This window comes from Talaromyces stipitatus, genomic scaffold, assembly GCF_000003125.1.
Source record: "Talaromyces stipitatus ATCC 10500 scf_1105507295511 genomic scaffold, whole genome shotgun sequence".
Lineage (NCBI taxonomy): Eukaryota > Fungi > Ascomycota > Eurotiomycetes > Eurotiales > Trichocomaceae > Talaromyces > Talaromyces stipitatus.
Window position 1 is genome coordinate 1,413,350 of NW_002990119.1, and position 25,451 is coordinate 1,438,800.

The window sequence follows — 25,451 nt, forward strand, 5'->3', positions numbered from 1 at the left end:
TCAATGTAATAAGTGATAAAACACCTAAATGATCCAACGATTGATTAATCTACGGATTGCTTCAAATTAGCCACCTTACTAATAGATAGTAGATGCTTCATAATTAACTACAGCTTTTGATATATATATATATCTCAATGTATGTCAGATGGGATTTCTTGGATAGCCAGGGGCCTCCCTTCCTTCTTCAACCAGTAACAACGAAAGCGAAAACAGTTCGATCAAAAACATTTCTATTGGTAAAATCATAGGCAGCAAGTTACGGGACAACTTAAGGCTCATCAATGCATTGACATACTTTCTTTCGAGTGATTTGAACGTCACATTTCTTCTTCTGGTCTCCTTTGCCGTCACTTTGAGTGGACAAGCAACCGCCCTTCTGCAGTACACGACGAGAAAGTATCATTGGTCTTATAGCAAGATAAAACACACGTCCTTGACAGTGTTATTACATATTATACAGCAGCACGATAACGTTTTGAAACAGGCTACTATTCTATCTTCAGTCAACGGAGTTGTCGAACTTGCAGGAGTTCTCGTAATTCTCCCCTCCATGTCCCGCCTATTGCTGAAGAGGATGGGTGTGAACGCAACGATCAAAGACCTTTGGCTATCACGAGCCACAGCATTATGCTTCACCATCGGACTGCTACTCATGTCTCTTGCCCCAGAGCCAGCAATTTTGATTATTGGTCTTGTGGTTGCCGCCCTCGGGACACCAGTTCATCTCATTGCGCGAAGCTTAGTTACCTCCCTTGTACTCCCTGATCAAGTCAGCGTTCTATATACTGCAATTGCAGTAGTTGAGTCTGTAGGAATATTGCTTGCTAAACCATTTCTTGCCAACACGTTCCAATGGGGTATGAAATTAGGAGACACATGGTTGGGATTACCCTTTCTTGCTGCTTCGGTGATCTCCTTACTGGCATTTCTTCTCATCTGCGGAGTTGATCTTTCTCGGAAACGCCAACCACCATCGGCTCAGTCAGTTGGAAATGTTGCGTTCTCTATGAACGAGGACCAGAACGGTATAGATGGATTACGGAATGTCTGATTGGCTGAAGCACTCTGCACACATTTATTTCGTCGTCTCTTCTGTCTCTCAAGTGAAGCGAGAGAAGACAGACATCCATGGATGCGTCCAATGAAGACTAAGTACCCATTATATAATGTTATGTAGTTGAGATGCCCTAGAACATTTCCTAGAATATATTCAAGTATTCGTAACACTTGTCGACAATAAGTTTAGCATAAGGCCAAAGGCATATTTTATGAGTATATTGATATGCTCCTTCTTTGAACGTTGACGTGACCGGTAGACATGATATTCTCCAGGCTGACGTGGATCAACATATTGAAGAAGATATTTGGCCGAACAATGCAACCCCAACAATCCGTAGTAGATCTGTTCGAGACGAACTTCATCGTTTACCACTTTATGCAGTGCAGCCTGCCGGCGTGGACGAGGTAGTAGGGGTTGTGTTTGTGCCCTTGAACCCGCTAACGATCTGCTTGACTTGGCTGACAATGGCAGCCATTTGAACGCCTGAATTAATGAAGGATGTGACAGTTAATCCACGTTTAACAGTCAATATAATAGAAGCGAGATAGACGCACCTCCAATCTGGTCAGCATTGCTTCCATACCAACCCACCCAATCCCAGCAACCATTTGGGTTAGAGAGCACGCCTCCATACCAGATACTGTGGATCGTATTATCGGGAATGGCTTGAGGGTACAAGATGATAATGTTATTGGTGTCTGGAAAGATATTAGCTAAGTTAAATGGCTGTTCATGCTTCGTGGATTGCGGGGTTTCGCTCTCACCTGCCCATTTATTGTAACCTGTGTTCTGTACAAACTTCGAGCCAATTGAGCTATAGCTCTGAAGACACCCATGCAAGGCAACATGCAGAGAGCAAGTAGTGGCACCGCTTGCACAGCTCTGGGGCACGTACAGATATCCTGTAGTATCCATACCGTTGGCTCCGAAGCTGCCGGACTGGTCAAATGAGACTACTGATCCAGTCAAAGTGCCTGTATTTTTAGCATTTAGAGACCCGTAAATCCACTGAAGAGCGGCACCAGCGCCATCATAATTGCAGTTGCTAATATAAGGGGAAGAGGCAGAGCTACAAGCATTATCACCAGAGCCGCTGAAATCAGTGGGAAACGTGTGAGCTGCACCACTTGTCGTAACGTACGAGACATTTGCAGCCTCGTCAAAGTTGGCTAGCTGTACCTTGAGCTGGTTCATGACGTTTGGTCCGACTGTGGTGTCAGCAGATCCAACCCACATGTATATCTTTCGTTGTTCAAGATTGGCTACTTTGGCGATCTGGTTTCCACTCCAAGCGTTCATGTTGGCGATTGGAGTAGTGATGGATGGGTTCGCATTGTACATGCAGGAAGTATACTGTCCATGACGACGCAATACAATCAGCATATACCTGTTCAATGATCAATTCTACACAAAGCCAGGGACACATACGTATTGGTTACGAGCGCAGTCATAGGGCCCGCCAGCAAACACACCGAATCCAAGGTTGAAGACATCAGAGTATGCCACTCCTAGTTGAGCAGCCATGTATCCACCGCTGGAGAGACCAGAGACAGAGATAGAATTTGGATTGACATTGAAGGCTGGAAGAGCGGTTGCTGAGGCGCCAGAAGCACCAAGTACCGCGAACCAGGCGACTGTAGCCAAGTCAAACATAATTGAAAGTACTTCTGTCTTAAGATATAAAATGAAACTTGTTCTGTTGTTGAGAACTATGCAGATATCAATACCCTGAAGAAGGGTGATAACGCAGTTTTATATCATACACAATTCCCCTGCCTTCCCAGCAAAGTTCGTCTATCCAATATAGCTGCATCACTAGCAGGCATATACCCCTTTGTTAGCAACATGAATCTCACGATAGTTGACATGAAGTTGCATCTAACTCCAGATTTCGTAAACATTTTTTCTTCAGAAAGTAACATTAGAGGGGAGTTGTCGGATCCAGGATCATCAGAAAACATCAGTTCAATCTTGGATCAAGTTGGATGGATAGACCTTTCTCTTGCGGCGAAGAATCTCCCTAATCATGCCATAGATCTACAACTTTGTGGAGAAAACAAGATTCAAAATCTGGGGTACCTCGGCTCTCCCGCTGATGATAATATACGTATAGCTCTCTTGGGTTTAAACGACTCATCTGTCTGGGGTAGTCCGGATCCGATATATGGGGAAATACTCTCGGATCCGGATTATGGATTACCATCGGATCCGCCACCCAACAATGTCCAGAAACTTGACTTTTGGGAGGTCAACCGGCATTTGAATCTGCATTCTCCACCACGACCAGGGGATCTCTCTATATCCATCCGTCCGGACTAGCTGAGAAAATACGGGGGAAAACCCACTTCCCCAAGATATACGTAAAGACTTTTTGCGTACATCTATCTGGGTAAGCAGCCACGTTTCAGCCACGTGCTGTTATTATATGGTCCACTAATTCTTAATACCTTATTTGGTGAATGATCAGACCTGGGGGATATATGACTGCAACAGACTGTTGAGCTGGGCACGGGCTTCGAAAAGTACGTTGAAGACTAGTTTTCGGTTGATGTTTACAGTGCATAGTGTTTTGTTCATTTCTCCGAGATCTGTAGAGCACAGAGATAGTAATCATAAAGGCGTGCAACTTACGTGTAAGTAGTGACTGTACATAATGGCGTTCTTGGAACTGCCTTGGCATCGTCTGATACCTGCTCTCCGCCCTACTACCTATTTCATCCCCAAATACTCTCCATCGTCAAAAAGAAAGCAAAGCCGAGTATTGGTAAACATATCTGTCAATCACTGAAAACCTTCTCTCGTACTTAGACCACCTCAGCTTACAACGGGGTTTGAATATCTGTTAGGGAATCTAGGGGCTGAAGGCAATTTTATATCTGAGGATTTCAGAGACATACGAAAGGAGAATGGAGACTCTTGCTAGTGAGGATGCAACATATGGTGAATAAAATATGTTCGTATAATCGTTATGATTCAGAGTAAATATATAACAGATTATATATACATGATCTCCACACTAACAGTTGAAAATATACCGATTTCCTATAAACGATGCTTCTGCTTGTTGTCGTACCGTCCTTACAGACTTGGACGCCTGAGGGAGTAATCTCAAAGCCTTAAGCATCGTGTCTTGCATATTCTCCGCAACACTATGGTCAATCCAGTCATTCTCAAGGTTCCTCTCAACTGCCTTCCATAAGATTCGCACTCCGGCAACAACGTGGTGGGGGTAAGGGTCGATGGCAATCAAGGGGACCTTTCTCCTTGAAGAATCCAGGGATACGGGTCTCTCGGCAGTCGCATATTGCATAATATTGTGTGATTCTTCTGGACTCCTATTGCTCCTTCCTGAGGGGACATAAAAATGATTATTTAGTCCAAAGATCAAGCAATTGAATAAGCTGCCTTCCGCCCCAGCCTTGACGACTTTCATCTTTTCTAGCAGATCCATACGCTCGGCAGTTTCCATTGCATCCAACATAATTAATATGCTGAGGTTATAGTGTAATATCAGTTCATCTAGAAGCAATAGTTAGCCGGAGCGAGCCTGTAACTTGTCTGTGGGACTTGGACTTACACCAACGTAGCTTTGTTTTATAACCGAAAAACTGAATGCGACACTCACACGCCTTCAGCAAGTCGTGATACGTAAGACTATATTGATTTATTGCATCCGCTGCTGTTTCAAAGGCTAGTTGGACTGTGTCTTCTTCCCGTCCTTCCCGAAGAGCTTCCTTGACCAGCGCGGCTGATTTCCAGACAAACAATTTCCATGAGGCAGCGGACGCAATAATTTGATTTGCCCTTTCCTCGGTTATATCGATGCCTTGCGCTCTCCAGGTTTCAGTATCTTCATGGAAAACATTGGTACAGGTGCGGACGAGTCGCCAGGATGATTCTTGCTCTAAGCGAAGACTCAGGCCAGGTGATAACAGGGATTTTGTATTTAGAGTAAGTGATGATGATGTATCAAATGTCATTGCTGCCCAGTAAATCATACTTTCAATTCCTAAAAAATCTTTCGTGACGGGCGCTGGACTGGTGGTACTTGATATTGTCGATGATATTGACGACACCTTGGATCCGTTGAATTCAAGGCTTTTCTGCAGCGCACGTAATGTGAGCACTTGTTGCAAAGCGATCTGGACGCAAAATTGGGCTGGGATACCGTCACTTTCTTCTTCTTCAGACACTCGAGCAGGAATTGGCGTGAGCGCAAAGAGGAACAAAGTAAAGGCTGATCGATAACAAGGACGGTTGATGACTCGGAGAATGTCACGTCGTACCTCTCTCCAAAGGCTCTCAACAGTATCCATAACTAAGTCGTCAGTCAACCCTGGTGGATCTTTCAAATGTAGCCACCGGGCAGAAAAGGCGGATATTGCTCGCGACATAGAATGGTTAATTTGTCGGTCGATCTCAATATCGCCGGGACTCTGTCCTTCATCAGTTTGAGAATTGATTTCTTGGCCTTGCACTCGCTTCATCCAGTAGTCACATTCCTGGCAAAGCCTGGATATACTGACTGACAAGGCCAGTTGCTTTGGGTCTTGACGGCCATTATCACGAAAACTACTAGAGTGGTCAGTTTTTCAAGCCGACGATGAATTGAGACCAGAACAAACACATAAGGACAACTATAATTTCCTAGCCAAGAGCCAAAGACATCTTCAAAAATACCCTCATAAATTTCGCGTAGCCATTCATCCGTATCGTTCAATGCGGCCACCGGACTGTTCCTGTCGCATGCGGGACTTGGCACGTCAGTACAGCAGTCAGTACCAGTCACGAGAGAATATCATTACCTTTCCATCGACGTCCGCATCGAATATATATTCATATTTTCAACTGAAGGTCTGCGATCGACCACAGTCTCAGGCGTCGCAAGCGCTTCCGGTGGCGTTGATGCAGGACCGTTAATGTCTCTAAACATACCATACTTTCGTTTACTATTGGGCAATGCAGCTTTCTCAATCCACTGGAAAATTTGATTAACAGCCAGCTTTCATAAGTACGCAAGAAGTTGTGTTACCTCAAACGTGCAATGCCGGCCCCGGTTCAGACAGCGGGTGCAGGAATTCATCCATGTGGGACTTGTTAGAGCGGAGCGTCCTTTCATCGCGTCGCAGGCCACGCGAGATTTGCGACATGCATCGCAGCTGGAAAACTGCGTGCGCCGGGGTACTAAATGGTCTTTCATGGTGGATATTGGATGGCTTACTTGGATGAGAAGAGGATGAAAATTATCGATCTATCAATCTCAACTTACGGAGCACTCGGGTGACTAAGCATTCGGAATCCGGGGTCCCCACATTCCGTTCCCCGCTTTTTCTTTTCTATTATTCCTCCCATGGCTATACAACCTCAGCTACTTACTCCTACCCTATGGTGCAATTTATATATCTGACAAGTTGCGGTACATGGTAGCTGCGTTTATGAAGAGCTGAAAGGTGTATGAAGTCTAAGGGCCAGGTCTTAATCAGCCTCTGGCTCCCTAGATATATACACACTCGTCCGCATTTCTCTCTTTACTCCGAATCACAGTAATCAAGCTTCCACTATCACATACCATCCAATCCAGTAACCCAACATAGTCTTAGCTCCATGGTATCCCATTTAAGCGAGCAATGCTTCCTTTTGACTATTGCAGATCGCTACTGCATGTCTTAGGCGAGCCAGCCTTGTTCTGGCCAACTCCGGTTATATTGAAGCCTCCGCTCTTCCCCGATATGTGTCTTTGTTTGGTAGGCCTTTGGACAGTCAAGGCTTCCTGTTTCTACAGACTGTATGCGCTCGTGATAGCTACTCGCTGTAGCATGTACAATGAACATATTGGCTGTGTGGGAAAGAACTTACGTTGTCTTTTCCTGCTTTCTGAACTGGCATGACCAATTGGAAATTATGGGTTAAAGCAAGACCTTGCTGGAAGGTGAGAAGGATCCGGAAGATGAACACTGTACTGATCCTATGCTGGTCAAATTAGAATATATTTGCTTGACTGTTTCTAGGTCTTGGATTACTCATTGAACTATGTTGCCCTAAACTAGGCACAAGATTTATCCCCAATTTACCCACAGATTTACCCGGAGAGAAGCTATAAAGGAATAACAATTGATGCCACAACTAACAGCCAAATGTGCAAGAAAACCTTTCAGTCAAGCAACAAATTTCTATCCAAAATGTTTCCGCAATTACTCATAAGTTCGTTAATAACTGCTTGTGCGCTTGGTGCTCCGTCACCGCCATCACCACCATCTACACCTCGGTTCTTCAACAATGTCACTGTATTCGCTCCTCCAGAATCGTGGACATCCCACAGTACTTCTTACGCTCGCAGTGTTCTTCTAGACCAGAATTGCGAGAAAGACAATGTCTTGTTAGCTTCTTGGACGTGCAGTCCTCCAGACGGACCGTATCTTCCTATTGCAAAGTCAACAGACTACGGCTACTCTTGGACGGAGATCTCTCGTGTATATTTCACACATAGAAATTATACGGGGGGGATTATCCTACAACCTTTTCTGTTTGAGCTTCCTCAACAGATTGGAAAATATCCTGCGGGCACTATCCTTGCAACGGGGAATGCTATTCCGGCAAACTTTGCATCTACAAATATCGAGCTTTATGCTAGCCAGGACAAAGGGTATTTTCCTAGCCTTCGAACCTTATTGATGGACTAGGCTCTTTTTAAGATGTATTAACAACTTTAAATAGATTGACTTGGGAGTTCGTGTCCGTTGTAGCAACAGGCGGAGCCCCAAACACCGCTAATGGAGCAACCCCTGTCTGGGAACCTTTCATTGGCATCTACGATAACCAAGTACTGGTTTACTATTCAGATCAGCGTGACCCTCTTCACGGACAGAAACTCTCGTTACAGACAAGCCACAACCTTCTCCAATGGGGCGGAGTCATTAACGCCGTGGCATTCGCCAACTACACACAGAGACCTGGAATGGCTACAGTCGCGCAAATCGGAAATGGGAAATGGATGATCTCCCATGAAGTCGGTCTTGCTCCCCAGGGAGATCTCGCCCCGTATGCGGTACATTACTCAATTGCCGACAGTCCATTAGAATTCATCAGTGCCCCTTCTCATTTACTGCAAGCTCGCAATACAGGCACAATCTCCTCTGCGGGTCCATATACAGTTTGGACTCCCGCCGGCGGCCCCTCTGGCACTATTGTAGTCAGTGATTCCACTTATTCACAGGTTTTCATCAACACGAATAATGGCGACCCGGATTCATGGGATGAAGTGGAGACTGGGCTCGGTGTCTCTTATACAAGGGGCCTGGGAGTGATGCCAAATGAGAGCGTCATTCTTTTCATGAATGGAGGATATTACGGATTGCCTGCTGCTACAGTCACTGCTGGAGAGTGGCTGGTCCCGGGACCCCCATCTTCGAAAGACACTATTTCTAGTTGCAAGAATTCCCATGGGCATTGATCGGATAGCGGCTTCCTATCTCTCAGAGTCACTGTGTAATGGAATTAATATCCATGATGTATAGTTTGGAGTCCTAATTATCTATTGAATACATCTTTCCCCTTAGAAATGTCACTTTTCTTGCCTATAATTAGAGGTAGACTGTTCGGCGCGGTCTTGAATCTACCAATTCATGACTGGGATTCTTAGCCTATTAAATTATAAAAAGCCTCGGGCCTTATCAGATACCAGACCAGTGACGAGTGTACGCCCGTGTTCATACCTTTTTTTGCTGACTACTTCCATTTTGCTTTTGTATCTGTAAACGAACCTCTCCTGACATTTTCTTTATGCGTATTAGTGCCACTGAGTGCTTTAATGCTAGACATCGTGCCATCCATGGACACGACTGAATATGTCATCAATTGATAGGCCGATATTTGATAAAAAAGCATCTAAGTTAGACTATTCTCAATGCTTTACGGTGTTCTTTCTTCACCGACTCGTGGGTTTGTTCAGAAGTCGGTAAATATGAAAACTTGCTATTTGCAATTAGCCGTGCTTGTACTATCAATTGAACCGCGCTATGTCAGTCATTACGATTATTTATGGTAATATTTGAAGCTATCGGGCACAGTCCTCTCACATTTTCACTAAAGAGGCAGGTCTTGATACAAGCTTTGGGCTACCAACTTTTGGCTAAATTCACAGGATCTAGATATCGATCTATAAGAAAGAGAGCGCTCGCTAAAAGAGTAGATATGTCTGTGCAACTTTCTCTCTAGAATCGAAGCAGTAAATTCTAGTGCTTGGCTTCCTCTGCTTCTATACGGCTAAGTAGGCAATGATGACAATGCGGGGCAGATAATCAACATTTATCCAACTGCATGCATGATATGTAACGTAACATGTCCATACGCAACCGATTTGCGGGGAAGACTCGTAATGGAAGACCGGTAAAATCCCTGCTTGCGTTTCTACGTATATCAAAGTCTCCGGGCTTGGGGGGCATTATCGTGCAGAGGGGTTCTAGGATCGAACCCGCAAGATATTTTCGCACGGAACTATAGTTGTAATCTTCCGGATCTCCAACGTTGTATTATGCGTGAAAGACAGAGCAAATATGTGATACTTCCACAAATCTATGATCAGGGTATTATCAGATTCGGTTGAAGTCCAGATGTATACGTAGGTATATAAACTGCTTACATCCCATACCTCGGAGGTCAACCAGGATAGGTTTCCGCTAACCGGTAAGAACCTTGAAAGACTCATATAAGGATATTTCGGAAACAGTCATGGTTCTTAGATCTGCCTTTCTAGCATGGAGTGTACTCCTTTTGGGAGTATTCCGCGCTGTCGCAATCCCGTCAATTCAGCCCCGACAGGAAACATGTCTCCCTCCCATCAACCAGAATTATTCGGCCAGTATCTCTTTTCTAGGTTGCTACACGGATGATAGTTCGCGAGTTCTACAAGGAGGTTCAGCCACTCCACCTGGTGGTAACTCTCCCCAGACATGTGCTGATACTTGTGGCTTGTCTGGGTTTACATATGCTGGAGTAGAATACGGGAGGTGAGTAGATCCCTACCTTCACTATCAATTATGTACCATGTATGAAGAAGCTAACCTGGAATTAGTCAATGCTACTGTGGTAATAGCATTGGAAGTACTGCGCAGAAACAAGAGGATAGTGCGTGCACTATGACTTGCGCTGGAAACTCTTCCAAAATCTGTGGGGGGACCTGGCTGTACGTGAAATCATAAACTATTCCCTGTGCTTGGCATGTTGGCTAATCAGAATATATGAATATACAGGATTGATATCTACCAGATTTCCAACCCTAGTTCCAACCCAATTCCTCTTTCCGGTTCTGTGAAGCCCAACTGCACTTTGGACCCTTTGTGCAGTAATCCAATCTGCGATACGTCTCTTGACCCTCTCACCCGTGCAAAGGGTCTTGTAGATGCCATGACCTTTGAAGAAAAAGTTCAAAACACTCAAAATGGGTCACCGGGAGCTGCTCGTCTTGGATTGCCAGCATATCAATGGTGGAACGAAGCATTACACGGTGTTGCTGGTTCTCCTGGCGTCACTTTTCAACCTTCTGGGAATTTCAGTTACGCCACCTCCTTTCCACAGCCTATTCTCATGTCAGCTGCTTTTGATGATGCTCTCATAAAAGAAGTTGGTACTGTCGTTAGTATTGAGGGTCGCGCCTTCAATAACTACGGGAACGCAGGTCTGGACTTCTGGACACCAAATATCAATCCTTTCAGAGATCCACGCTGGGGTAGAGGCCAAGAGACTCCGGGTGAAGACCCATACCATATTGCTCGCTACGTGTATAACTTGGTCGATGGCCTCCAAAATGGAATTGCACCTGCCAATCCCAGAGTTGTGGCAACTTGCAAGCATTTCGCAGGGTACGATATCGAGGACTGGGAGGGAAATTCACGATACGGCTTCAATGCCATTATTTCCACGCAAGATCTATCCGAATATTATCTACCTCCCTTCAAAAGCTGCGCACGCGACGCACAAGTTGATGCTATCATGTGTAGCTATAATGCTGTCAACGGAATCCCAACTTGCGCCGATAGCTACCTGTTAGATACCATCCTTCGTGATCATTGGAACTGGAACCAGACAGGACACTGGGTGACTTCAGATTGTGATGCGGTCGACAACATCTACTCTGACCACCGCTACACAAGTTCTCTCGCTGCTGCCGCCGCTGACGCTCTCAATGCCGGTACAAATCTGGATTGTGGAACCACAATGTCAAACAATCTTGCTGCTGCCGCGGCCCAGGATCTTTTCAAAAATGCCACTTTAAACTCGGCTTTGGTTTATCTATATTCTTCTCTAGTCCGACTTGGGTGGTTTGACTCGGAGGATTCACAATACAGTTCCCTCGGATGGTCAGATGTGGGTACTACTGCATCACAGCAGCTGGCCAACCGTGCTGCTGTCGAGGGCATCGTGCTCTTGAAAAATGACCATAAAAAGGTACTGCCGTTGTCCCAGCATGGGCAGACAATTGCGTTGATTGGCCCTTATGCCAACGCAACTACCCAGCTTCAGGGGAACTACTACGGCACTCCGGCATATATCCGAACACTGGTATGGGGTGCTGAGCAGATGGGATATACCGTTCAATATGAAGCTGGCACCGGCATTAATTCCACCGATACGTCTGGATTTGCTGCTGCGGTAGCCGCCGCTAAGACAGCAGACATAGTCATCTATGCGGGAGGTATTGACAACTCAATCGAGGCTGAAGCAATGGATAGAAACACAATTGCCTGGACTGGTAATCAGCTCCAACTTATTGATCAGCTCTCTCAAGTCGGGAAACCGCTTGTCGTCTTACAGTTTGGTGGTGGACAGCTAGACGACTCTGCGCTTCTCCAAAACGAGAATGTGAATGCTCTTTTGTGGTGTGGCTACCCAAGCCAAACCGGAGGTCAAGCCGTGTTCGACATTCTCACGGGGCAGTCTGCTCCTGCAGGAAGACTCCCGGTAACACAATATCCGGCAAACTACACCAATGCAATTCCAATGACGGACATGTCATTGCGTCCAAATGGTAGTACCCCTGGACGTACATACCGCTGGTACGACGACGCAGTAATCCCATTCGGCTTCGGTCTGCACTATACAACCTTTGACGCCTCCTGGGCCGACAAGAAGTTTGGCCCTTACAACACGGCATCTCTCGTTGCAAAAGCCTCGAAATCAAAGTACCAGGACACTGCTCCCTTTGACAGCTTTCATGTCAATGTCAAGAATACCGGGAAAGTCACATCGGACTTCGTCGCATTACTCTTTGCCTCCACCGATAACGCAGGTCCTAAACCGTATCCTATCAAGACATTGATCAGCTATGCGCGAGCCTCCTCTATCAAGCCTGGAGAGACTCGCACCGTGAGTATTGATGTCACTATTGGTTCCATTGCACGAACTGCTACCAATGGTGATTTGGTCCTGTATCCTGGATCGTATACTCTGCAATTAGATGTGGGCCAGCATTATCCAACTGCAGAATTTACAATCAATGGACCGGAAAATGTTTTGGATTCATTCCCACAGCCTCTTTCCTCTTAGCGCGACCAACTTTTTGCTTCTGTGTCACTCCTTCCAAGCCTCTTCCCGAGCAAACATGTAGAAAGTGCTATTGAAAATTGCCCGGTCGGCATAAATGACTATCGAGTCTTTTCTTTCTTATATTCTAGTAGAAGCAAAGTTACAGAATATAGCCATCGTTTAGCTTCTTTGCTTTTCATGGTTTTATCTCCAACCTTGGAAATATATACCCGGTAGGAAATGCTCTTTAGGTTATTAAACTTCTTTCAAGGTAGTATCAGTGTAGATAGGACCGATCTGTCATGTTGAGTTAATTGAAGTTGAATTTGATTATATAAATAGTTCCACCTAGAGTACCTAGGTAGTCCTTACATAGTGATAGATGAGGAACCTGCTCTGCTTCCAGATATTCTACGTTTGATCAATGGATGCTCTCCATTATAACTCAATGCCACATCATTTTAACAACATGATTAAACTTCCTCTCATAAGAAAATAGATAGAGTCCCGACTCTACAACATATACCTGAACATGGGTGAGCGATCACCCATCTGTGCCATCTGATAAGCATCATATTGAGACACGTCAATGTGGGCACGTTTGCGATTGATTCTCTGGTAAGACAGACGTAGGATAACAACTGCGATGATTCCGACCACGCAGAATCCGAGCTCCAAGGAGTGGCCTAGAATGTACTTGGGTGCATCCTGGGAACGGTAGAAGTTGGATGCCATTGCTGTGAAAGAGTTGAATGTTAGCTTACTGGAGCTTAAAAAACGAGCAGAAGACGTAGTCTTCGAGGAGTGAAGGGGTGAAAGAAAAGGGAAAATTATACCTCCGGCCATATTACCCAAACCAATGTGCACTGCCATACCAGCAGCTCGTTTATAGTCTCCGGCGAGGTTGACTGCGATCCATGTGACGTTACCAGGGAAAGCAGGATAAATACCTGAGGCAAGCAATGAATGTTAGAAACACTTCTGAAAAAGTAATGAAAATTTTGCACAACGAATACAACATACCAACAACAGCGATAAAGACACCGGCATAGACGACTCCTGGCACTCCGCGTCCGGATGAGGCAATGACAATAATGAAGCCAATGGCGATCAGAGACATGAAGAAAAGAATGAAGGGAGATCGTTGTTGTCTGCGATCGGATAGCCACGCAGCACCAATAGCAACAATGGCGGCAGTGATATAGATAGGCACTGTGAGCAGTTGCGCCGTCGATGAAGTGTATCCCAAATCTTTGATAATGGAGGGGAGGAAGAAGGAGATGCCGTACAGAGGACAGGTGATACCCCAGTACACTAAAAACGGAATCGTGTTAAAAATAGTTATTAAGAGAAATTGGAGTGTGAGTTACGTACTGAATAAACCCAAGTAAATCTGCCAATCAGTAAGGGCATCAATAACATATTTGGCACGGAACTTGCTCTCCTCTTGGATTACTTCGGAGGTAACGAAGCCTTCACTAGTCGTCTGGTTTCGTAGCATGGTAATGATGAGTTCCCTTTCATCTTCACTCAGGAACTTTGCGGTTTCCGGAAAATCGTGGATAGCAAATGGAGCGACAAGGGCGACTGCCACTGTCAGGAGACCTTCAAGGATGAAGATCCAGCGCCAGCCAGCATAACCGGCGACGCCGTCCATTTTCTATGTTCATTAGTAAATGAGCTAAGCAATGATTAAAGTATGAGTACATACAGCGATACCGTAAGCTAGAAGGCCCGAGAAGGCGCCGGCCACACTAGCTGCACTGAAGAAGAGTGCCTGGCGATATTGAGCACGGTCGCGAGGATACCAAAGGGTAATATAGTACGCAATGCCCGGATAAAGACCAGCCTCTGTATGTTCATGTCAGTATTTGCAGCCCTATTCTCATGTGATAACTATGATGTACTCACCAGCCACTCCCAGGAAAAGACGGCAGGCTAAAAGCCCATGATAGTTTTGCACAATTCCCATCAAAGTCTGAGCATACCCGCAGTCAGTAAGTTGAAATGCGATTTACTTTTTCATGAAGATGGGATAATACCATGACAGTGCCCCAGGCAAGCATGAGAAGAGGGAGCAATCGTGATGGCCGCAATTTCTTCAACAGCAAGTTACTGGGAAGCTCAAATGCAACATACGTGAAGAAGAACACGGTCACTGCATGCTAATTAGTTGGCCTGCTTCTTGCAAAGATGATAGATGCGAATTGTAACATACAAGCGAGGCTATATTGATGTCCAGTCATGTGCAAATCATCCAGCATGCCTTCAATCTTGGCATTGCCGATATTGCCACGATCCAGGAAAGCGAGGAGATACAGAAGGGCAAGCATAGGAATCAGCCGAAGGTCCAGCTTCCGCAGGAGTTTATTCTCCGTCTCTCTCGAGACCCCCGGAATGTGTTCGACATCTGTTTTGCTGGGGACCGATCGTAGCGAGGCGCGAGTTCCATTTTCAATAGTGCTCGCAGTGGGCTTTTCGGTATCAGAGTTGGGTGAAGACATCTTGAACGGTTCTGCTATGAGAGATCAACAGTACAGCAGAATTCTGATGTTTTTAACAAATATCCGAGACAAGAAGTCCAGGTTCCTGGGATCTTAAATATTTACACGAGGGTTTGGTACGAATCTCAATCGCCAAGCTTCCCCTCAATGTCGGGGTATGTGGCCCACTGGGGATTTTATGGGGTAAAGCCAGGATACAACCAAGGACGACCCTGTCGCTGGCCATCGGATCCGACAGGTGTGGATCAGTGATCTCACTACTCGCACAGTAATCATTCGTGTTGTGCCCGTGGGCAAAAGCCGGCTTCTGTGGTATCTCCATCCGGCTGAAAAGTGACTGATCAATAACTCGGATCAGGATCTGCCAAGTTTACCTTCGCCCGTATCTACACAGATTCGTATAGTCGAATCCCGATGGCGTGAACTTTGAATATATCCCGAATATCTTTACTTGAGCAAGCTTCGTAGGAAGCTGAGATTGGCCATCATTCCATTCAACAATATCAGTGGAACCTTGTTCCGAGTGCAAATGCCAGATGCCAGATGCCGAAATGTCTGGGGTATTCCCACCCAGTCTCTATTGCCACATCTTGAACTCTATTGTACGTATATCAAGCCCAACTAAACATGCCTAGTCCACTTCAAGTAGGTAACTATACAGCTACAATCACAACTCCGCACTACCCCAACCCACGTCGGATCCGACCCCGGAACCGACCATATTCGCATTGCAAAGGGTACAAAATCGCGTATCTTCTTAAAATGAACTCCGCATTAATTTCAACAAGTCAAAATATTCTTTCTTCGTGTAAATCGGGACGCGCAGAAAATCAATCAGATGAAAAATGGCACGAACAAAACTTCTACGAGACGCCGTGGTGATCCTGGGAGCGGGCACTCAAGGCAGGCGTCTGGCGTATATGGTACGTGATTATAATGCATGATGAGAGTACTCCGGGATTTGACTTCTGATGCGCGCTTCAAACCTAGTAGTGGTCCAGCACTGGAAAACCTGTGCACCTAGTCGACCGACAAGAAAAACAGCTTTCGGAAGGAATTGACTACGTCCAACAACTCCGCGCATCGCCCTCTGCCATTTCCAAGAATTGGGGGAACATCACGACGTCTTCCCCAGATAGGCTTAATTCAGCATTGCAACAGGCTTGGCTGGCAATTGAGGTCGGTAGAAAGCATATCGCATAAACTTGACTCGAGACATTTGGTCTGACTGCTTGATTGGTTGTGATAGTGTGTGCCGGAAAACATCAACCTAAAGCGAACCGTAATCAGCGAACTCGATGCTATTGCCCCCGAGCAGACTATTATCGCCTCCAACTCTAGTAGCTATGTGATTAGCGAAATTATAGAACCACTGACTCTCAAAAACCCGGCCCGAGTGTTGAGCGCACATTGTTGTAAGTGAGAGCAGCCGACGTGTGCGATGGTGATGCTGATCTAGGGCTTTGCACGGATTAAAGACTGGCCACCGGAGACTCCAGGTAAGTGACATTAATCTCTGCCGAGGCGAATCCTTGACTAACTCATTGTCTAGCGATTGAAATCATGGGACACGATCAGACCGATCCTTCTATCATTGAGCTAATGCTCAACCAATCCCAAAAACACGGCTTCTCACCCTACCATGTGAAATCAACTTCAATTGGATATATTTATAACCGGTAAGCTGTCCTGTGTATTTAAATTCCCTTAATATCCGATCGATGCATGAATGCTTATAATCAATACCAACAACCAGAATCTGGGCGGCCATCAAACGAGAAACTCTCCTCGCGCTCCACGAGGGCGTCGCAACCCCAAAAGAAATCGATGCTATTTTCAAAGACGTCTTAAAGACACCCCGAGGGCCATGTGAGCTCATGGATGTTGTCGGACTGGATGTCGTGCTGGACATTGAAAACCATTATGCAGACTCGCGCAAGGGCCTCCCCATTGAGCCCCGGCAGTATCTCGATAACATGATTAAGGAAGGCAAACTCGGATTTAAGAACAGGCGAGGATTTTATGAATACCCTTCCTGAGTCTGTCATAGTTCAAGGAGTCTGCTGTGTATTGGACTGTCTGTCAGCTGCATGGAATGAGTGATTTATGAATAGTCATCTTAGAACATAGAACCAGAGCTTAACAACTATGTCTGCTCTTCGCTATCACTTGTTCTTCTTGCTACGTATTCATACTCGTTAGTGGTCTATTATGTTGGATGATGAACTAAAATCAACCTCATACCATTACCTTGCATTATCGGCAGCGATACCAATTCAGATACGTAAACGCTCAAAAGATGATTCTGTGCATATTTCATCCTCTCTTATACTTTGCAGTTGCTGGGACCCTCAAGCTTAGGATTAGTAGTAATCTTTCCTTATGATTCATAATTTACATATTTATTCACATCATAAAGTCTGATGGGCTCGTTAATGATTGCATATTACTGTTTATAGCTTCTGCATGGCAACCTGATAATACAAATTAGCATCCCAATAGGATCTCTCAAGGGGACTTCAGGAACGAGCAGACTTACAACATCTGAAGACTGAACGTAATCCTCAAAGCTTTCAATTTCCTCCTGAAGGTCCACCGTCGACACTTTTTCGTCCTCAACAACGAGGTTAATCTGCAGCTTCTTAATGCCGAAACCTACCGCAACTAATTTCGAAGCACCCCAGACTAGACCATCCTTTTCAATGCTACGAACCAAGGCCTCTAGCGCGGCCATATCGGTTTCGTCATCTGGCGAATATTCTTTGTTAACATCTTATTTGGCGACGAGTTCTTTTATATCCCGGAACTTACCCCAAGGCTTGACATCTAGTGTGACTACGGATTTTGCTGCAGGCTTTGGCTTGATTGCTTTCTTCGCTTTGTAGGCTGCTAGACGCTCTTTTTGGAGACAAACTGCTTCCTGGTCTTCTTCTTCGTCTTCTCTACCATAGAGATCTTCATCATCGTCGTCAGCATCGCGGGTAACGCTAGCTTCGTCAACCTCAGGTCCGTAGGTAGTATAGGGCTTAAACGGATCGCCGGGCAAGGTCGCGAATTCGGATTTGTAGGTATCAATATGCTTGTACCATCTCGCAACGTGAGGATACTGGGAGAGGTCAGGATGAGAGGTAATGTCTTTGAATACAGCGACATCGGCCTGGGACGGGGAGAACCTATCAATACCATGAGTTAGCGAGTAGCAATAATATAAGGAATTAAGATTAATCCTTCATAAATGAGATGCTTCAAGTTCCAACGCATACTTACGAGACAATATACGACCGTGAAGCCAGCAAGGTGTTGAGCACTATCCGGCCAGTCAATTACCCCACCAGAAAAAGTTGATTTTCCGTCTGGATCAAATGCAATAGATCGCATAGAAACCCTACCTCTCAAACCATCATCACTGGCTAGGTCTGAAAACCTCATTGTTACGTTTCTGTACGAGACGCTGTCCACTGGTGGCTCTGATGGGGCAGTAGATGAATGAACGAAGAGAATAAGTAACTTCGTCTGATGAATTTGAGTCCGATATTGAAAAGACTCGATATATTCACTCTTTTTATTGAGATATGAATAATCCTTCAGCGCTACTGTAGAATGATCGCATGGGTTTAGGTGTGACTTATCCTCAAATAACCACTAGTGATCACTAGATGCATGTAAGAGTAATACACGCCCATAGAGGCCACTGTAGAACATCGTCAAGTTAACTGCGCAGGTCCTACAGGAGCTGCCATGGCTATTTATTTCATGCAACCTGATACTTAGACCGTTTTCATTCCTCTTATACAACACAGTGAGTCGCATGATATATCACTAGTAGGTTTGCTAGATATTTCCTAAGTAGGCAATTTATAAATTCCTAGATGTGGCATATTATTCTCCAGTATCCGGTATAAATACGCAAAAGTGTTACTAGATACTATGCGTAAATCTATAATAAGGTACTTGCACATTGGTCAATGATAAGTCGTTCGGGCTTTCGATCGCACTCTCAGGAATCAGTGAGCTGACATAACGCTGCGCTAAGTAATGGGATAGATGAGTAGGCTGACGAAGGATTAGGCTGGACTTATGCAGTCTATATTTTTATTCGTTTAATCTGCCATGTCATGTTAAATAAAGGCTGGGATGAAGTCTAGAATGAAACTGCACGCAAACAGTGCAGTTAATCTGGTTTACTGGCAACCTTAAAAGCTTGGAATGTCGTGATATTTGTCTCACATTAGCAAATATTTGGCGTGGAGCACCTCGATTGTACGCTTTCTTAACCACATATAAATGGTACGCATAGAGCATGTCCTTATTCGCAATCAGCAAGATAGATTACAAAATGTGTAATAGTCATATCATGGCTGTCTCCAAGGAATACAGCGTGACTCAAAGCCCAGATTATTGCATAAGAGATGCAAAGAGTCCATAATATAAGAATTAGGTAGTGTTAATTATACTTGTAAGAGAAACCTACGAATATGCATATTCCCTCTGTTCCCCCTTACGCTTCAAATTTTGGCGCTCCATGTTAATTAACTGATCCAAATCAATTGGCTCCCATTGACTACTTCCGGCTGTACTTGTTGGTCAACATTATCTGTCATAGTTTGCTTACTCTTGTTCTCTGCTTGTTCTTTTTTTCCAGACCCCCATCCTTCCCAATTTGTCGTTATTTGTTCACTCTGCGGAATTTTTTTTCCGCGGGATTTCCATTCTACCCATTGCCCCAACCCTAATGATGGAGATGGCGGTGACGACGACGATGATGATGATGATGATAATGATGATACGGTTTGGCTAAGTTTCCGCTGTTCAGCCGGCAAGACACTGGTCGTAAGGCTTTCTCCTCCCCTGCTTACGGGACGTGGCTCATTGTGGAACCTTGTTGTTTGTGCCTGTCTCGATGGGACAGCCGGAGCTCTTTCTGGAGCTAGGGCGGAAGAATTCCCAATGGAAACTGGCTGACCTTGAGGATCTGGTGAAGTAGCTACATTCCCGAATGATCCTTTAGCGCTAAATGACAATGATGCTGTGCTTTGGTCACTTTCCTGTCGTCAGCTTGGCAAGACACTGTGCGAGACACTGTGTGCAATGCTTTCTCCGTCGCTTACAGAAGACGACTCAATATGAGATCGTATTCCTTGATTCTGTGAGGATAGAGTGCCCGTAGCAATCATAGGAGCTGAGGTAGCAGATGGAGCGATGAGGTCGGGAGAATTGGTGGGCTTCTTCCGGCCAGGACTAACAAAGGTAAGGGAAGAAGGAACTGTAAGAGGTCGTGGTGGTCGAATAACTCCGAATCAAAAGAATCGAATTTTTGCCGGCTGGTTGAAAGATCATGTGTATCTAACTGCACGTTCTCAGGGGTAAAGTAAGCGGGATTCTCAAAAATTGCTATCATAGATAGATGAAGAAGGATTCTCTGAGCGTTGACTTTGAGACATAATCACGACTCACCGCGCAAAAAGGAGTCAAAGAGGAAATAAAGACTTAGAGGGTAGACCGTATCTAGAAATTTGGAATACTGAGGCTTTGTAGATTCAATATTATTCAAGACGTCGAAGGTTACTGCTAAATAAGTCCCGCTAGAAGTATCAGTACTATCTAATTGTTTATCTTCACCTTCTTAAGTGCGTATTGTCCAGAAAAGCTCACGAAAGCCCATGAAAGCCCATTAATTTATTTTATCGAATCGGGATGGTCGCAGGCTCACACTCTTGCGCTGCTCATAGCGCCTGTGGTGCCTTACATGTCCTAATATTAAACAAGGACAGGGACCTGTATGAAATACTCAGGCTCTAATCTGCGTACACTATCTGAAACGGGGCTCCAGTGGATTATGCAGAGTCTAGTAGACTGATTATATAGAGTCTAGGGAAAACCCAGCCTGCAGTCTTTGGCGATGTCTACATTAGATAGCAGTCTGCCTTTATTAGAGGTATTGACACATTCTTCCTCGAACTCGGCGCTGTGTGACCTTAACCAAGCCTTGAGAACCAGTCCTTACAGCCTACTTCAAGGTCGTCCAGTTTCCTCTGTTTGTACATGTCATGTTTATATTTGCTCCACTTCCCATCCTACTATATAACCGGATATTCAATCAATGAGAGACGAGTGTGCTACATCAAGCAAAAAGAGATGAAAAGAAAGCAAATCCCTTGTACTGCCTCAATAGTACCCCTCCACAGGTTGTAATTCTAAATATCAACACCTCCCATTCAGTTAGCCACAAATAATTGTATATGGATATACTCGCACTATGCTATAGTAATAGCATGCCCCCTATATACCAAAAAGGGTAAATGGGGACAAATAAACGCTAGCGGCGGACTTTTTTAGGGTTAAAAGTCCACGCTATTAATCAGCGCACTTATTCTTTTTTCCCTATCTGTACGTGTCAGATGGGGCATTGATAAAATCTTATAAATCTTATAATGCCATGTCGAGGGGTTTGGTTTTGACACGCCTTTTTGGTCCCGATAAAATGAGCATGATCAAGTAAAATCTCTTTCCTATATCATCCGGTACAACTGTGCAACGCCCTGTGCTACGATTCTATGAAGTTACACATGAAGCCGTTTTGGTCAGACAATTAAATCAGAACTTGACTCACAATATCGGGTAGAGAAAGGTCATAGTGCTATAGACACGGTAGGCGATTCCTTCCATGAAGCCCGAGAAATTAACATCGACCCCTTGTCCAAAGTTCAACGTATGCAAATTGAGCATTACAATCATATTTGAACTATTCAGCAAATCAAGCAGTGTATAATGGCGACTCAACCAACCAACTCAACACCCAATCGTCGCATGACTTTATACAGCTATTTCCGGTCCTCGTGTAGCACTCGTGTACGATTTGCACTTCACCTCAAGGGTCTCAATCACCTTATCACCTACAAGTATGTTGACTGTGCTCGTGACGAGCATCTCAAAGCGGAATATGAACAAATGTCGTTATCGAATACATTGCCCTGTCTTGTGATTTACGAATTTGATGGAGAAGAACATGATAATATTCAAGCTGGTATCCCTAAGTCGAGGACAACAATAACCCAAAGCCTGGCTATCTTGGAATATCTCGAGGAGTTATTTCCGGATACTACACCACATTTGATTCCTCCTCCTTCTCTTTTAGTCTCGTCAAGTGTCGAGGAAAAGAATGTGGCATTGCTTAAAAGGGCACAGATCAAAAATCTTGCCTTAGTTGTGGTAGCCGATTGGCAGCCGCTCGCGAATCTTTCGCCTGTTCGACACGTAACCAGCCTCGCGCTCGAATATGCAACCATAACTCATTCGGTCCCTGGCAGCGAAGAAGGGAAAACGTCGGATGTGTCTCAAGTGATCGACGGTTGGCTAGAATGGAGCCATACGCGAGGTTTAAAGGCATATGAGCGTTATGCCAGATCTACCGCAGGTCGATACAGTGTTGGAGACGAGTTGACGCTGGCTGATATTGTGCTGGTTCCTGCAGTCGAGAATTGGGTTAGAGGAGATTGGGGGAGGAAGATAGAGGTCTTGAAGAGGGAATATCCGAATATTTATCGTATATTCGAGAACACCAGGGAATTAGATGCGTACAAGAAGGCACATTGGACTGCTCAGTCGGATAATAAGGTGGGCTTGAATAATCCTGTTTTCAATATTGGCGGTACTGCCGTTCAAAAATGAGCTTTCCTTGATCTTCGAGACATTACATGTATTTACCTACAATCGTTACTAGATACATCACTCGATACATACAAGGTAAAGGCATGACAAGACATACCAGATAACAAAACTTTTAAGCCGCCAAATATCGGCCTATCGACTGCACCCATTGAACAGGAGTTTGCCCATCACTTTGCCCAGCTAATCCATACTCCCAACCAAACACACCACCAAAATTTGGATATTTCGCCTTGAGACTAGCAATCGTGCTGGCCAATACAGATGTCGGTTGCCATGAACTTCCAGCAGATGCAGCAGTCAAAACACCCAAAACGATCCTGCGCGGATCCCAGCCAGCCTTGATAACAGTATCATAAGAACCAGTCGAAGCAGCACTACCCCAACCATCATAGAACTGAGTGTTATACCAATTAAACAACTTCCCGTTTGGTCGTGTTGAGCTGATGGCGACTTTGTCCAATGCAGGCCAACTGACATTATCCAGATTTCCGCTGTTAGACATTGACAGGGCCACGGGGGCAGCGGTTAGAATAAAGTTTGTGCCCATGTCAGCGTCTAGTTGCTGCGCAAGTCTAAGGAGGATCGACTCTGAGACGTTTTCTTCAACGTCCATGTCGAATCCGTCCAGGTTGTGGTGTCTTAAAATTTGTAAGATGATGGGGTAGTAAGTATCGAACTTGCTAGTAATCAGCAAAGAGCCTAATCCCTGGTTTGTACTTTTGAGGGGAGATAAAGCTTACATCGTTTTGAAGACGGGCATAACTTCCCTGAGCAGCACCACCCATCATTAACATAACCTTGACTCCCGCGGCCTGAAGCGATGACACCATCGGCCACAACGGGTCCCAGTATGAAGACTCGATATCATTGTCATTCAAATGTATCTCTGTAGGCGAGTCCAAATGCAGTGATGCAAGAATCACATGTGTAATACCACTCTTTTGCGTCACGAGGTCTGTCAGATTGAACCAGTTACCTCTGGAATCTGTAAAGGTCTGAACGTATACTATATTTCGAAGAGGAGCGCCGTTGTCGAGTCTCACTGTCAAGGGGAAACTAAGGACATATTGAGATAACGATAATAACGCTATGAGCGGAGCAAGCAACTTGTGAAGCATGTTGACTAGGGGTTGTACAAGTCCAGGCTGGAAATTTACTTGTCAGACAAATTGTTTGCTTTATTCAACCAACAATTAACAGCGAAGAACAGCCTTTATATACCCAATTCCGGTCACCAACCCTCAACACTCTTCACATATGTATCCAGAGTATGACTGTAACCAACGACCGATATTCCACGACGCAATCGATCCTAGCCCTATAATGGATGCCTCAATTAGGAAATAAAACCTCAACTGTGGCATGACAAACTGTCAGCAGGGCGTCGGTACAGTATCATCGCCAAAAGAATCCATTGATTATAGAGTGATATCGCTCGCAGAGGCCAAGGACCGTTAGTAGAGCGAAATAGCCAATTAGGGCTAATGTTCAAGTTGTCCTCTATGTCAGCCGCCGAATTTATTGGTTACTTGGTTCTACAAGTTCAGCCACAGAAAAGCCTCTTCAGAAGTATGACCGAAAACAGCGTATATTATGATATTTTATTAGCTATGGTGAATAATTTTTAGGTCCAGTCTGTAAAAGCCTCTTTGCTTGGCTGAGGATCAAATGATCAACTCTCAACTACCGATTGAGTTAAGCTTAAATATTAAAGTCAGATTACTCCGGTCGTTTACGAAAGAAAGGGAAAATCATTAATATCTGGCCATGATAAGAGTACTTCCTAATTAGCTAATGGTGCAACTCTTGTGTACTGTAACACATTGTGCTTCCCTCTCTCATGTAGCTGTGAGTGCATAATGGCGGGCGATCTTAGAGGGGGTAAGCGGCGGGGAATTAGCCTAAATTGAAACCTTACGAGTGCTATAACACTGTAAATATTCTCCATTTCTGGTGTAATTAAAGCAGATACCCCCGTCCAGTTCTCTCCTCGCCCTCATTAATAAATGAATACAATCCAGGGAGGTAGTGAATCTCTACAGCATGCCCTAATCTTCCCCCAAGCCTCTTTCTTCCACCACCTGCCTGCCCATTTACTAATAGATCCTCAACTTCCACGCCGCAAAACGTAAGACTCCTCAACTTCGGCCATTCACTCCCCTTTTCCCTGCTCTCTGGATTACCATCGTCAAAAAAGACAGGCACAAGCACAATTTCCATAAATCTCATGTCCCCCGGCTCTGTGGTCCCACCCTTGTGAACTGGGGCATTTGACTCCATCCCATCTAACCATATCTCCGTCACTACGGGTCTCAGATCAAAGATGACCTCTTCCAACGTTGGCCTGGCTGCTCATAATAGCTCGGCCCATTCCTCTAACACGGCTCTCTCCTGCTTGAGATTGTGAAGCACCCGATCCATTTCCCTTTCGTCGTCACGCGCGGCAGGTTTACACAGACACAAGTGGCTTATAGAGGTGAAATGGGAGACCGAAAATGAGAGTGGGAGAGGAGATAAAGCAATTGCATCGTCGGATGAAAATCGCTCATCCAGGTCTCCTACTTTATCGTCTTCCTCTTCTATTACTCTTCTATCTGCATCATCATTAGTGTATACATTTCCGGAAGGTGGCCAGAGCAGACCCCGCTGAAAGGCGTATGCACCACTAGGGAGGTCGCGCCATGTCTGGACGGGGA

General features: G+C 45.1%; 10 protein-coding genes across 10 annotated transcripts, besides 1 other annotated feature; 5 read left to right on the plus strand and 5 right to left on the minus strand.

Moving 5' to 3' along the window:
• Nucleotides 1-137: 137 nt before the first annotated feature.
• On the plus strand, nucleotides 138-1,054 carry TSTA_102410 (uncharacterized protein; the record flags this gene model as incomplete). Its single annotated transcript, XM_002486204.1, has 2 exons — nucleotides 138-215; nucleotides 260-1,054. The coding sequence occupies 2 exons, from the start codon at nucleotides 138-140 to the stop codon at nucleotides 1,052-1,054; spliced, it is 873 nt and encodes a 290-aa protein (XP_002486249.1).
• A 382-nt stretch (nucleotides 1,055-1,436) lies between these two features.
• TSTA_102420 (polyhydroxybutyrate depolymerase, putative) lies at nucleotides 1,437-2,716 on the minus strand (the record flags this gene model as incomplete). Its single annotated transcript, XM_002486205.1, has 4 exons — nucleotides 1,437-1,546; nucleotides 1,618-1,761; nucleotides 1,828-2,416; nucleotides 2,492-2,716. 4 exons carry the CDS (start codon nucleotides 2,714-2,716, stop codon nucleotides 1,437-1,439), a joined length of 1,068 nt encoding a protein of 355 aa, XP_002486250.1.
• Nucleotides 2,717-4,010: 1,294 nt separating this feature from the next.
• TSTA_102430 (uncharacterized protein) lies at nucleotides 4,011-5,942 on the minus strand. The gene is made up of 3 exons (XM_002486206.1): nucleotides 5,869-5,942; nucleotides 4,691-5,817; nucleotides 4,011-4,554 (listed from the first exon to the last, which is right to left on the minus strand). Exons 2-3 carry the CDS (start codon nucleotides 5,548-5,550, stop codon nucleotides 4,080-4,082), a joined length of 1,335 nt encoding a protein of 444 aa, XP_002486251.1. The 5' UTR covers nucleotides 5,551-5,817; nucleotides 5,869-5,942; the 3' UTR covers nucleotides 4,011-4,079.
• Nucleotides 5,943-7,242: 1,300 nt separating this feature from the next.
• On the plus strand, nucleotides 7,243-8,513 carry TSTA_102440 (BNR/Asp-box repeat domain protein; the record flags this gene model as incomplete). The annotated part of the gene is made up of 2 exons (XM_002486207.1): nucleotides 7,243-7,706; nucleotides 7,778-8,513. 2 exons carry the CDS (start codon nucleotides 7,243-7,245, stop codon nucleotides 8,511-8,513), a joined length of 1,200 nt encoding a protein of 399 aa, XP_002486252.1.
• Nucleotides 8,514-9,790: 1,277 nt separating this feature from the next.
• On the plus strand, nucleotides 9,791-12,604 carry TSTA_102450 (beta-xylosidase, putative; the record flags this gene model as incomplete). Its single annotated transcript, XM_002486208.1, has 3 exons — nucleotides 9,791-10,068; nucleotides 10,134-10,244; nucleotides 10,312-12,604. 3 exons carry the CDS (start codon nucleotides 9,791-9,793, stop codon nucleotides 12,602-12,604), a joined length of 2,682 nt encoding a protein of 893 aa, XP_002486253.1.
• A 367-nt stretch (nucleotides 12,605-12,971) lies between these two features.
• Nucleotides 12,972-15,233, minus strand: TSTA_102460 (MFS nicotinic acid transporter Tna1, putative). The gene is made up of 8 exons (XM_002486209.1): nucleotides 14,802-15,233; nucleotides 14,626-14,741; nucleotides 14,495-14,561; nucleotides 14,295-14,434; nucleotides 13,958-14,243; nucleotides 13,607-13,897; nucleotides 13,420-13,533; nucleotides 12,972-13,320 (listed from the first exon to the last, which is right to left on the minus strand). The coding sequence occupies exons 1-8, from the start codon at nucleotides 15,085-15,087 to the stop codon at nucleotides 13,097-13,099; spliced, it is 1,524 nt and encodes a 507-aa protein (XP_002486254.1). The 5' UTR covers nucleotides 15,088-15,233; the 3' UTR covers nucleotides 12,972-13,096.
• A 699-nt stretch (nucleotides 15,234-15,932) lies between these two features.
• On the plus strand, nucleotides 15,933-17,239 carry TSTA_102470 (3-hydroxyacyl-CoA dehyrogenase, putative; the record flags this gene model as incomplete). Its single annotated transcript, XM_002486210.1, has 6 exons — nucleotides 15,933-16,010; nucleotides 16,081-16,266; nucleotides 16,337-16,502; nucleotides 16,566-16,586; nucleotides 16,640-16,766; nucleotides 16,844-17,239. The coding sequence occupies 6 exons, from the start codon at nucleotides 15,933-15,935 to the stop codon at nucleotides 17,124-17,126; spliced, it is 861 nt and encodes a 286-aa protein (XP_002486255.1). The 3' UTR covers nucleotides 17,127-17,239.
• A 74-nt stretch (nucleotides 17,240-17,313) lies between these two features.
• TSTA_102480 (elongation factor -1 beta,delta, putative) lies at nucleotides 17,314-18,516 on the minus strand (the record flags this gene model as incomplete). The annotated part of the gene is made up of 5 exons (XM_002486211.1): nucleotides 17,314-17,561; nucleotides 17,627-17,835; nucleotides 17,899-18,260; nucleotides 18,355-18,394; nucleotides 18,477-18,516. The coding sequence occupies 5 exons, from the start codon at nucleotides 18,514-18,516 to the stop codon at nucleotides 17,541-17,543; spliced, it is 672 nt and encodes a 223-aa protein (XP_002486256.1). The 3' UTR covers nucleotides 17,314-17,540.
• A 1,301-nt stretch (nucleotides 18,517-19,817) lies between these two features.
• Nucleotides 19,818-19,872: a microsatellite.
• A 1,879-nt stretch (nucleotides 19,873-21,751) lies between these two features.
• Nucleotides 21,752-22,755, plus strand: TSTA_102490 (uncharacterized protein; the record flags this gene model as incomplete). The annotated part of the gene is made up of 2 exons (XM_002486212.1): nucleotides 21,752-21,796; nucleotides 21,838-22,755. 2 exons carry the CDS (start codon nucleotides 21,752-21,754, stop codon nucleotides 22,753-22,755), a joined length of 963 nt encoding a protein of 320 aa, XP_002486257.1.
• Nucleotides 22,380-23,939, minus strand: TSTA_102500 (uncharacterized protein). Its single transcript, XM_002486213.1, has 2 exons — nucleotides 23,496-23,939; nucleotides 22,380-23,431 (listed from the first exon to the last, which is right to left on the minus strand). The coding sequence occupies exons 1-2, from the start codon at nucleotides 23,871-23,873 to the stop codon at nucleotides 22,868-22,870; spliced, it is 942 nt and encodes a 313-aa protein (XP_002486258.1). The 5' UTR covers nucleotides 23,874-23,939; the 3' UTR covers nucleotides 22,380-22,867.
• Between the last annotated feature and the right edge of the window lie 1,512 nt (nucleotides 23,940-25,451).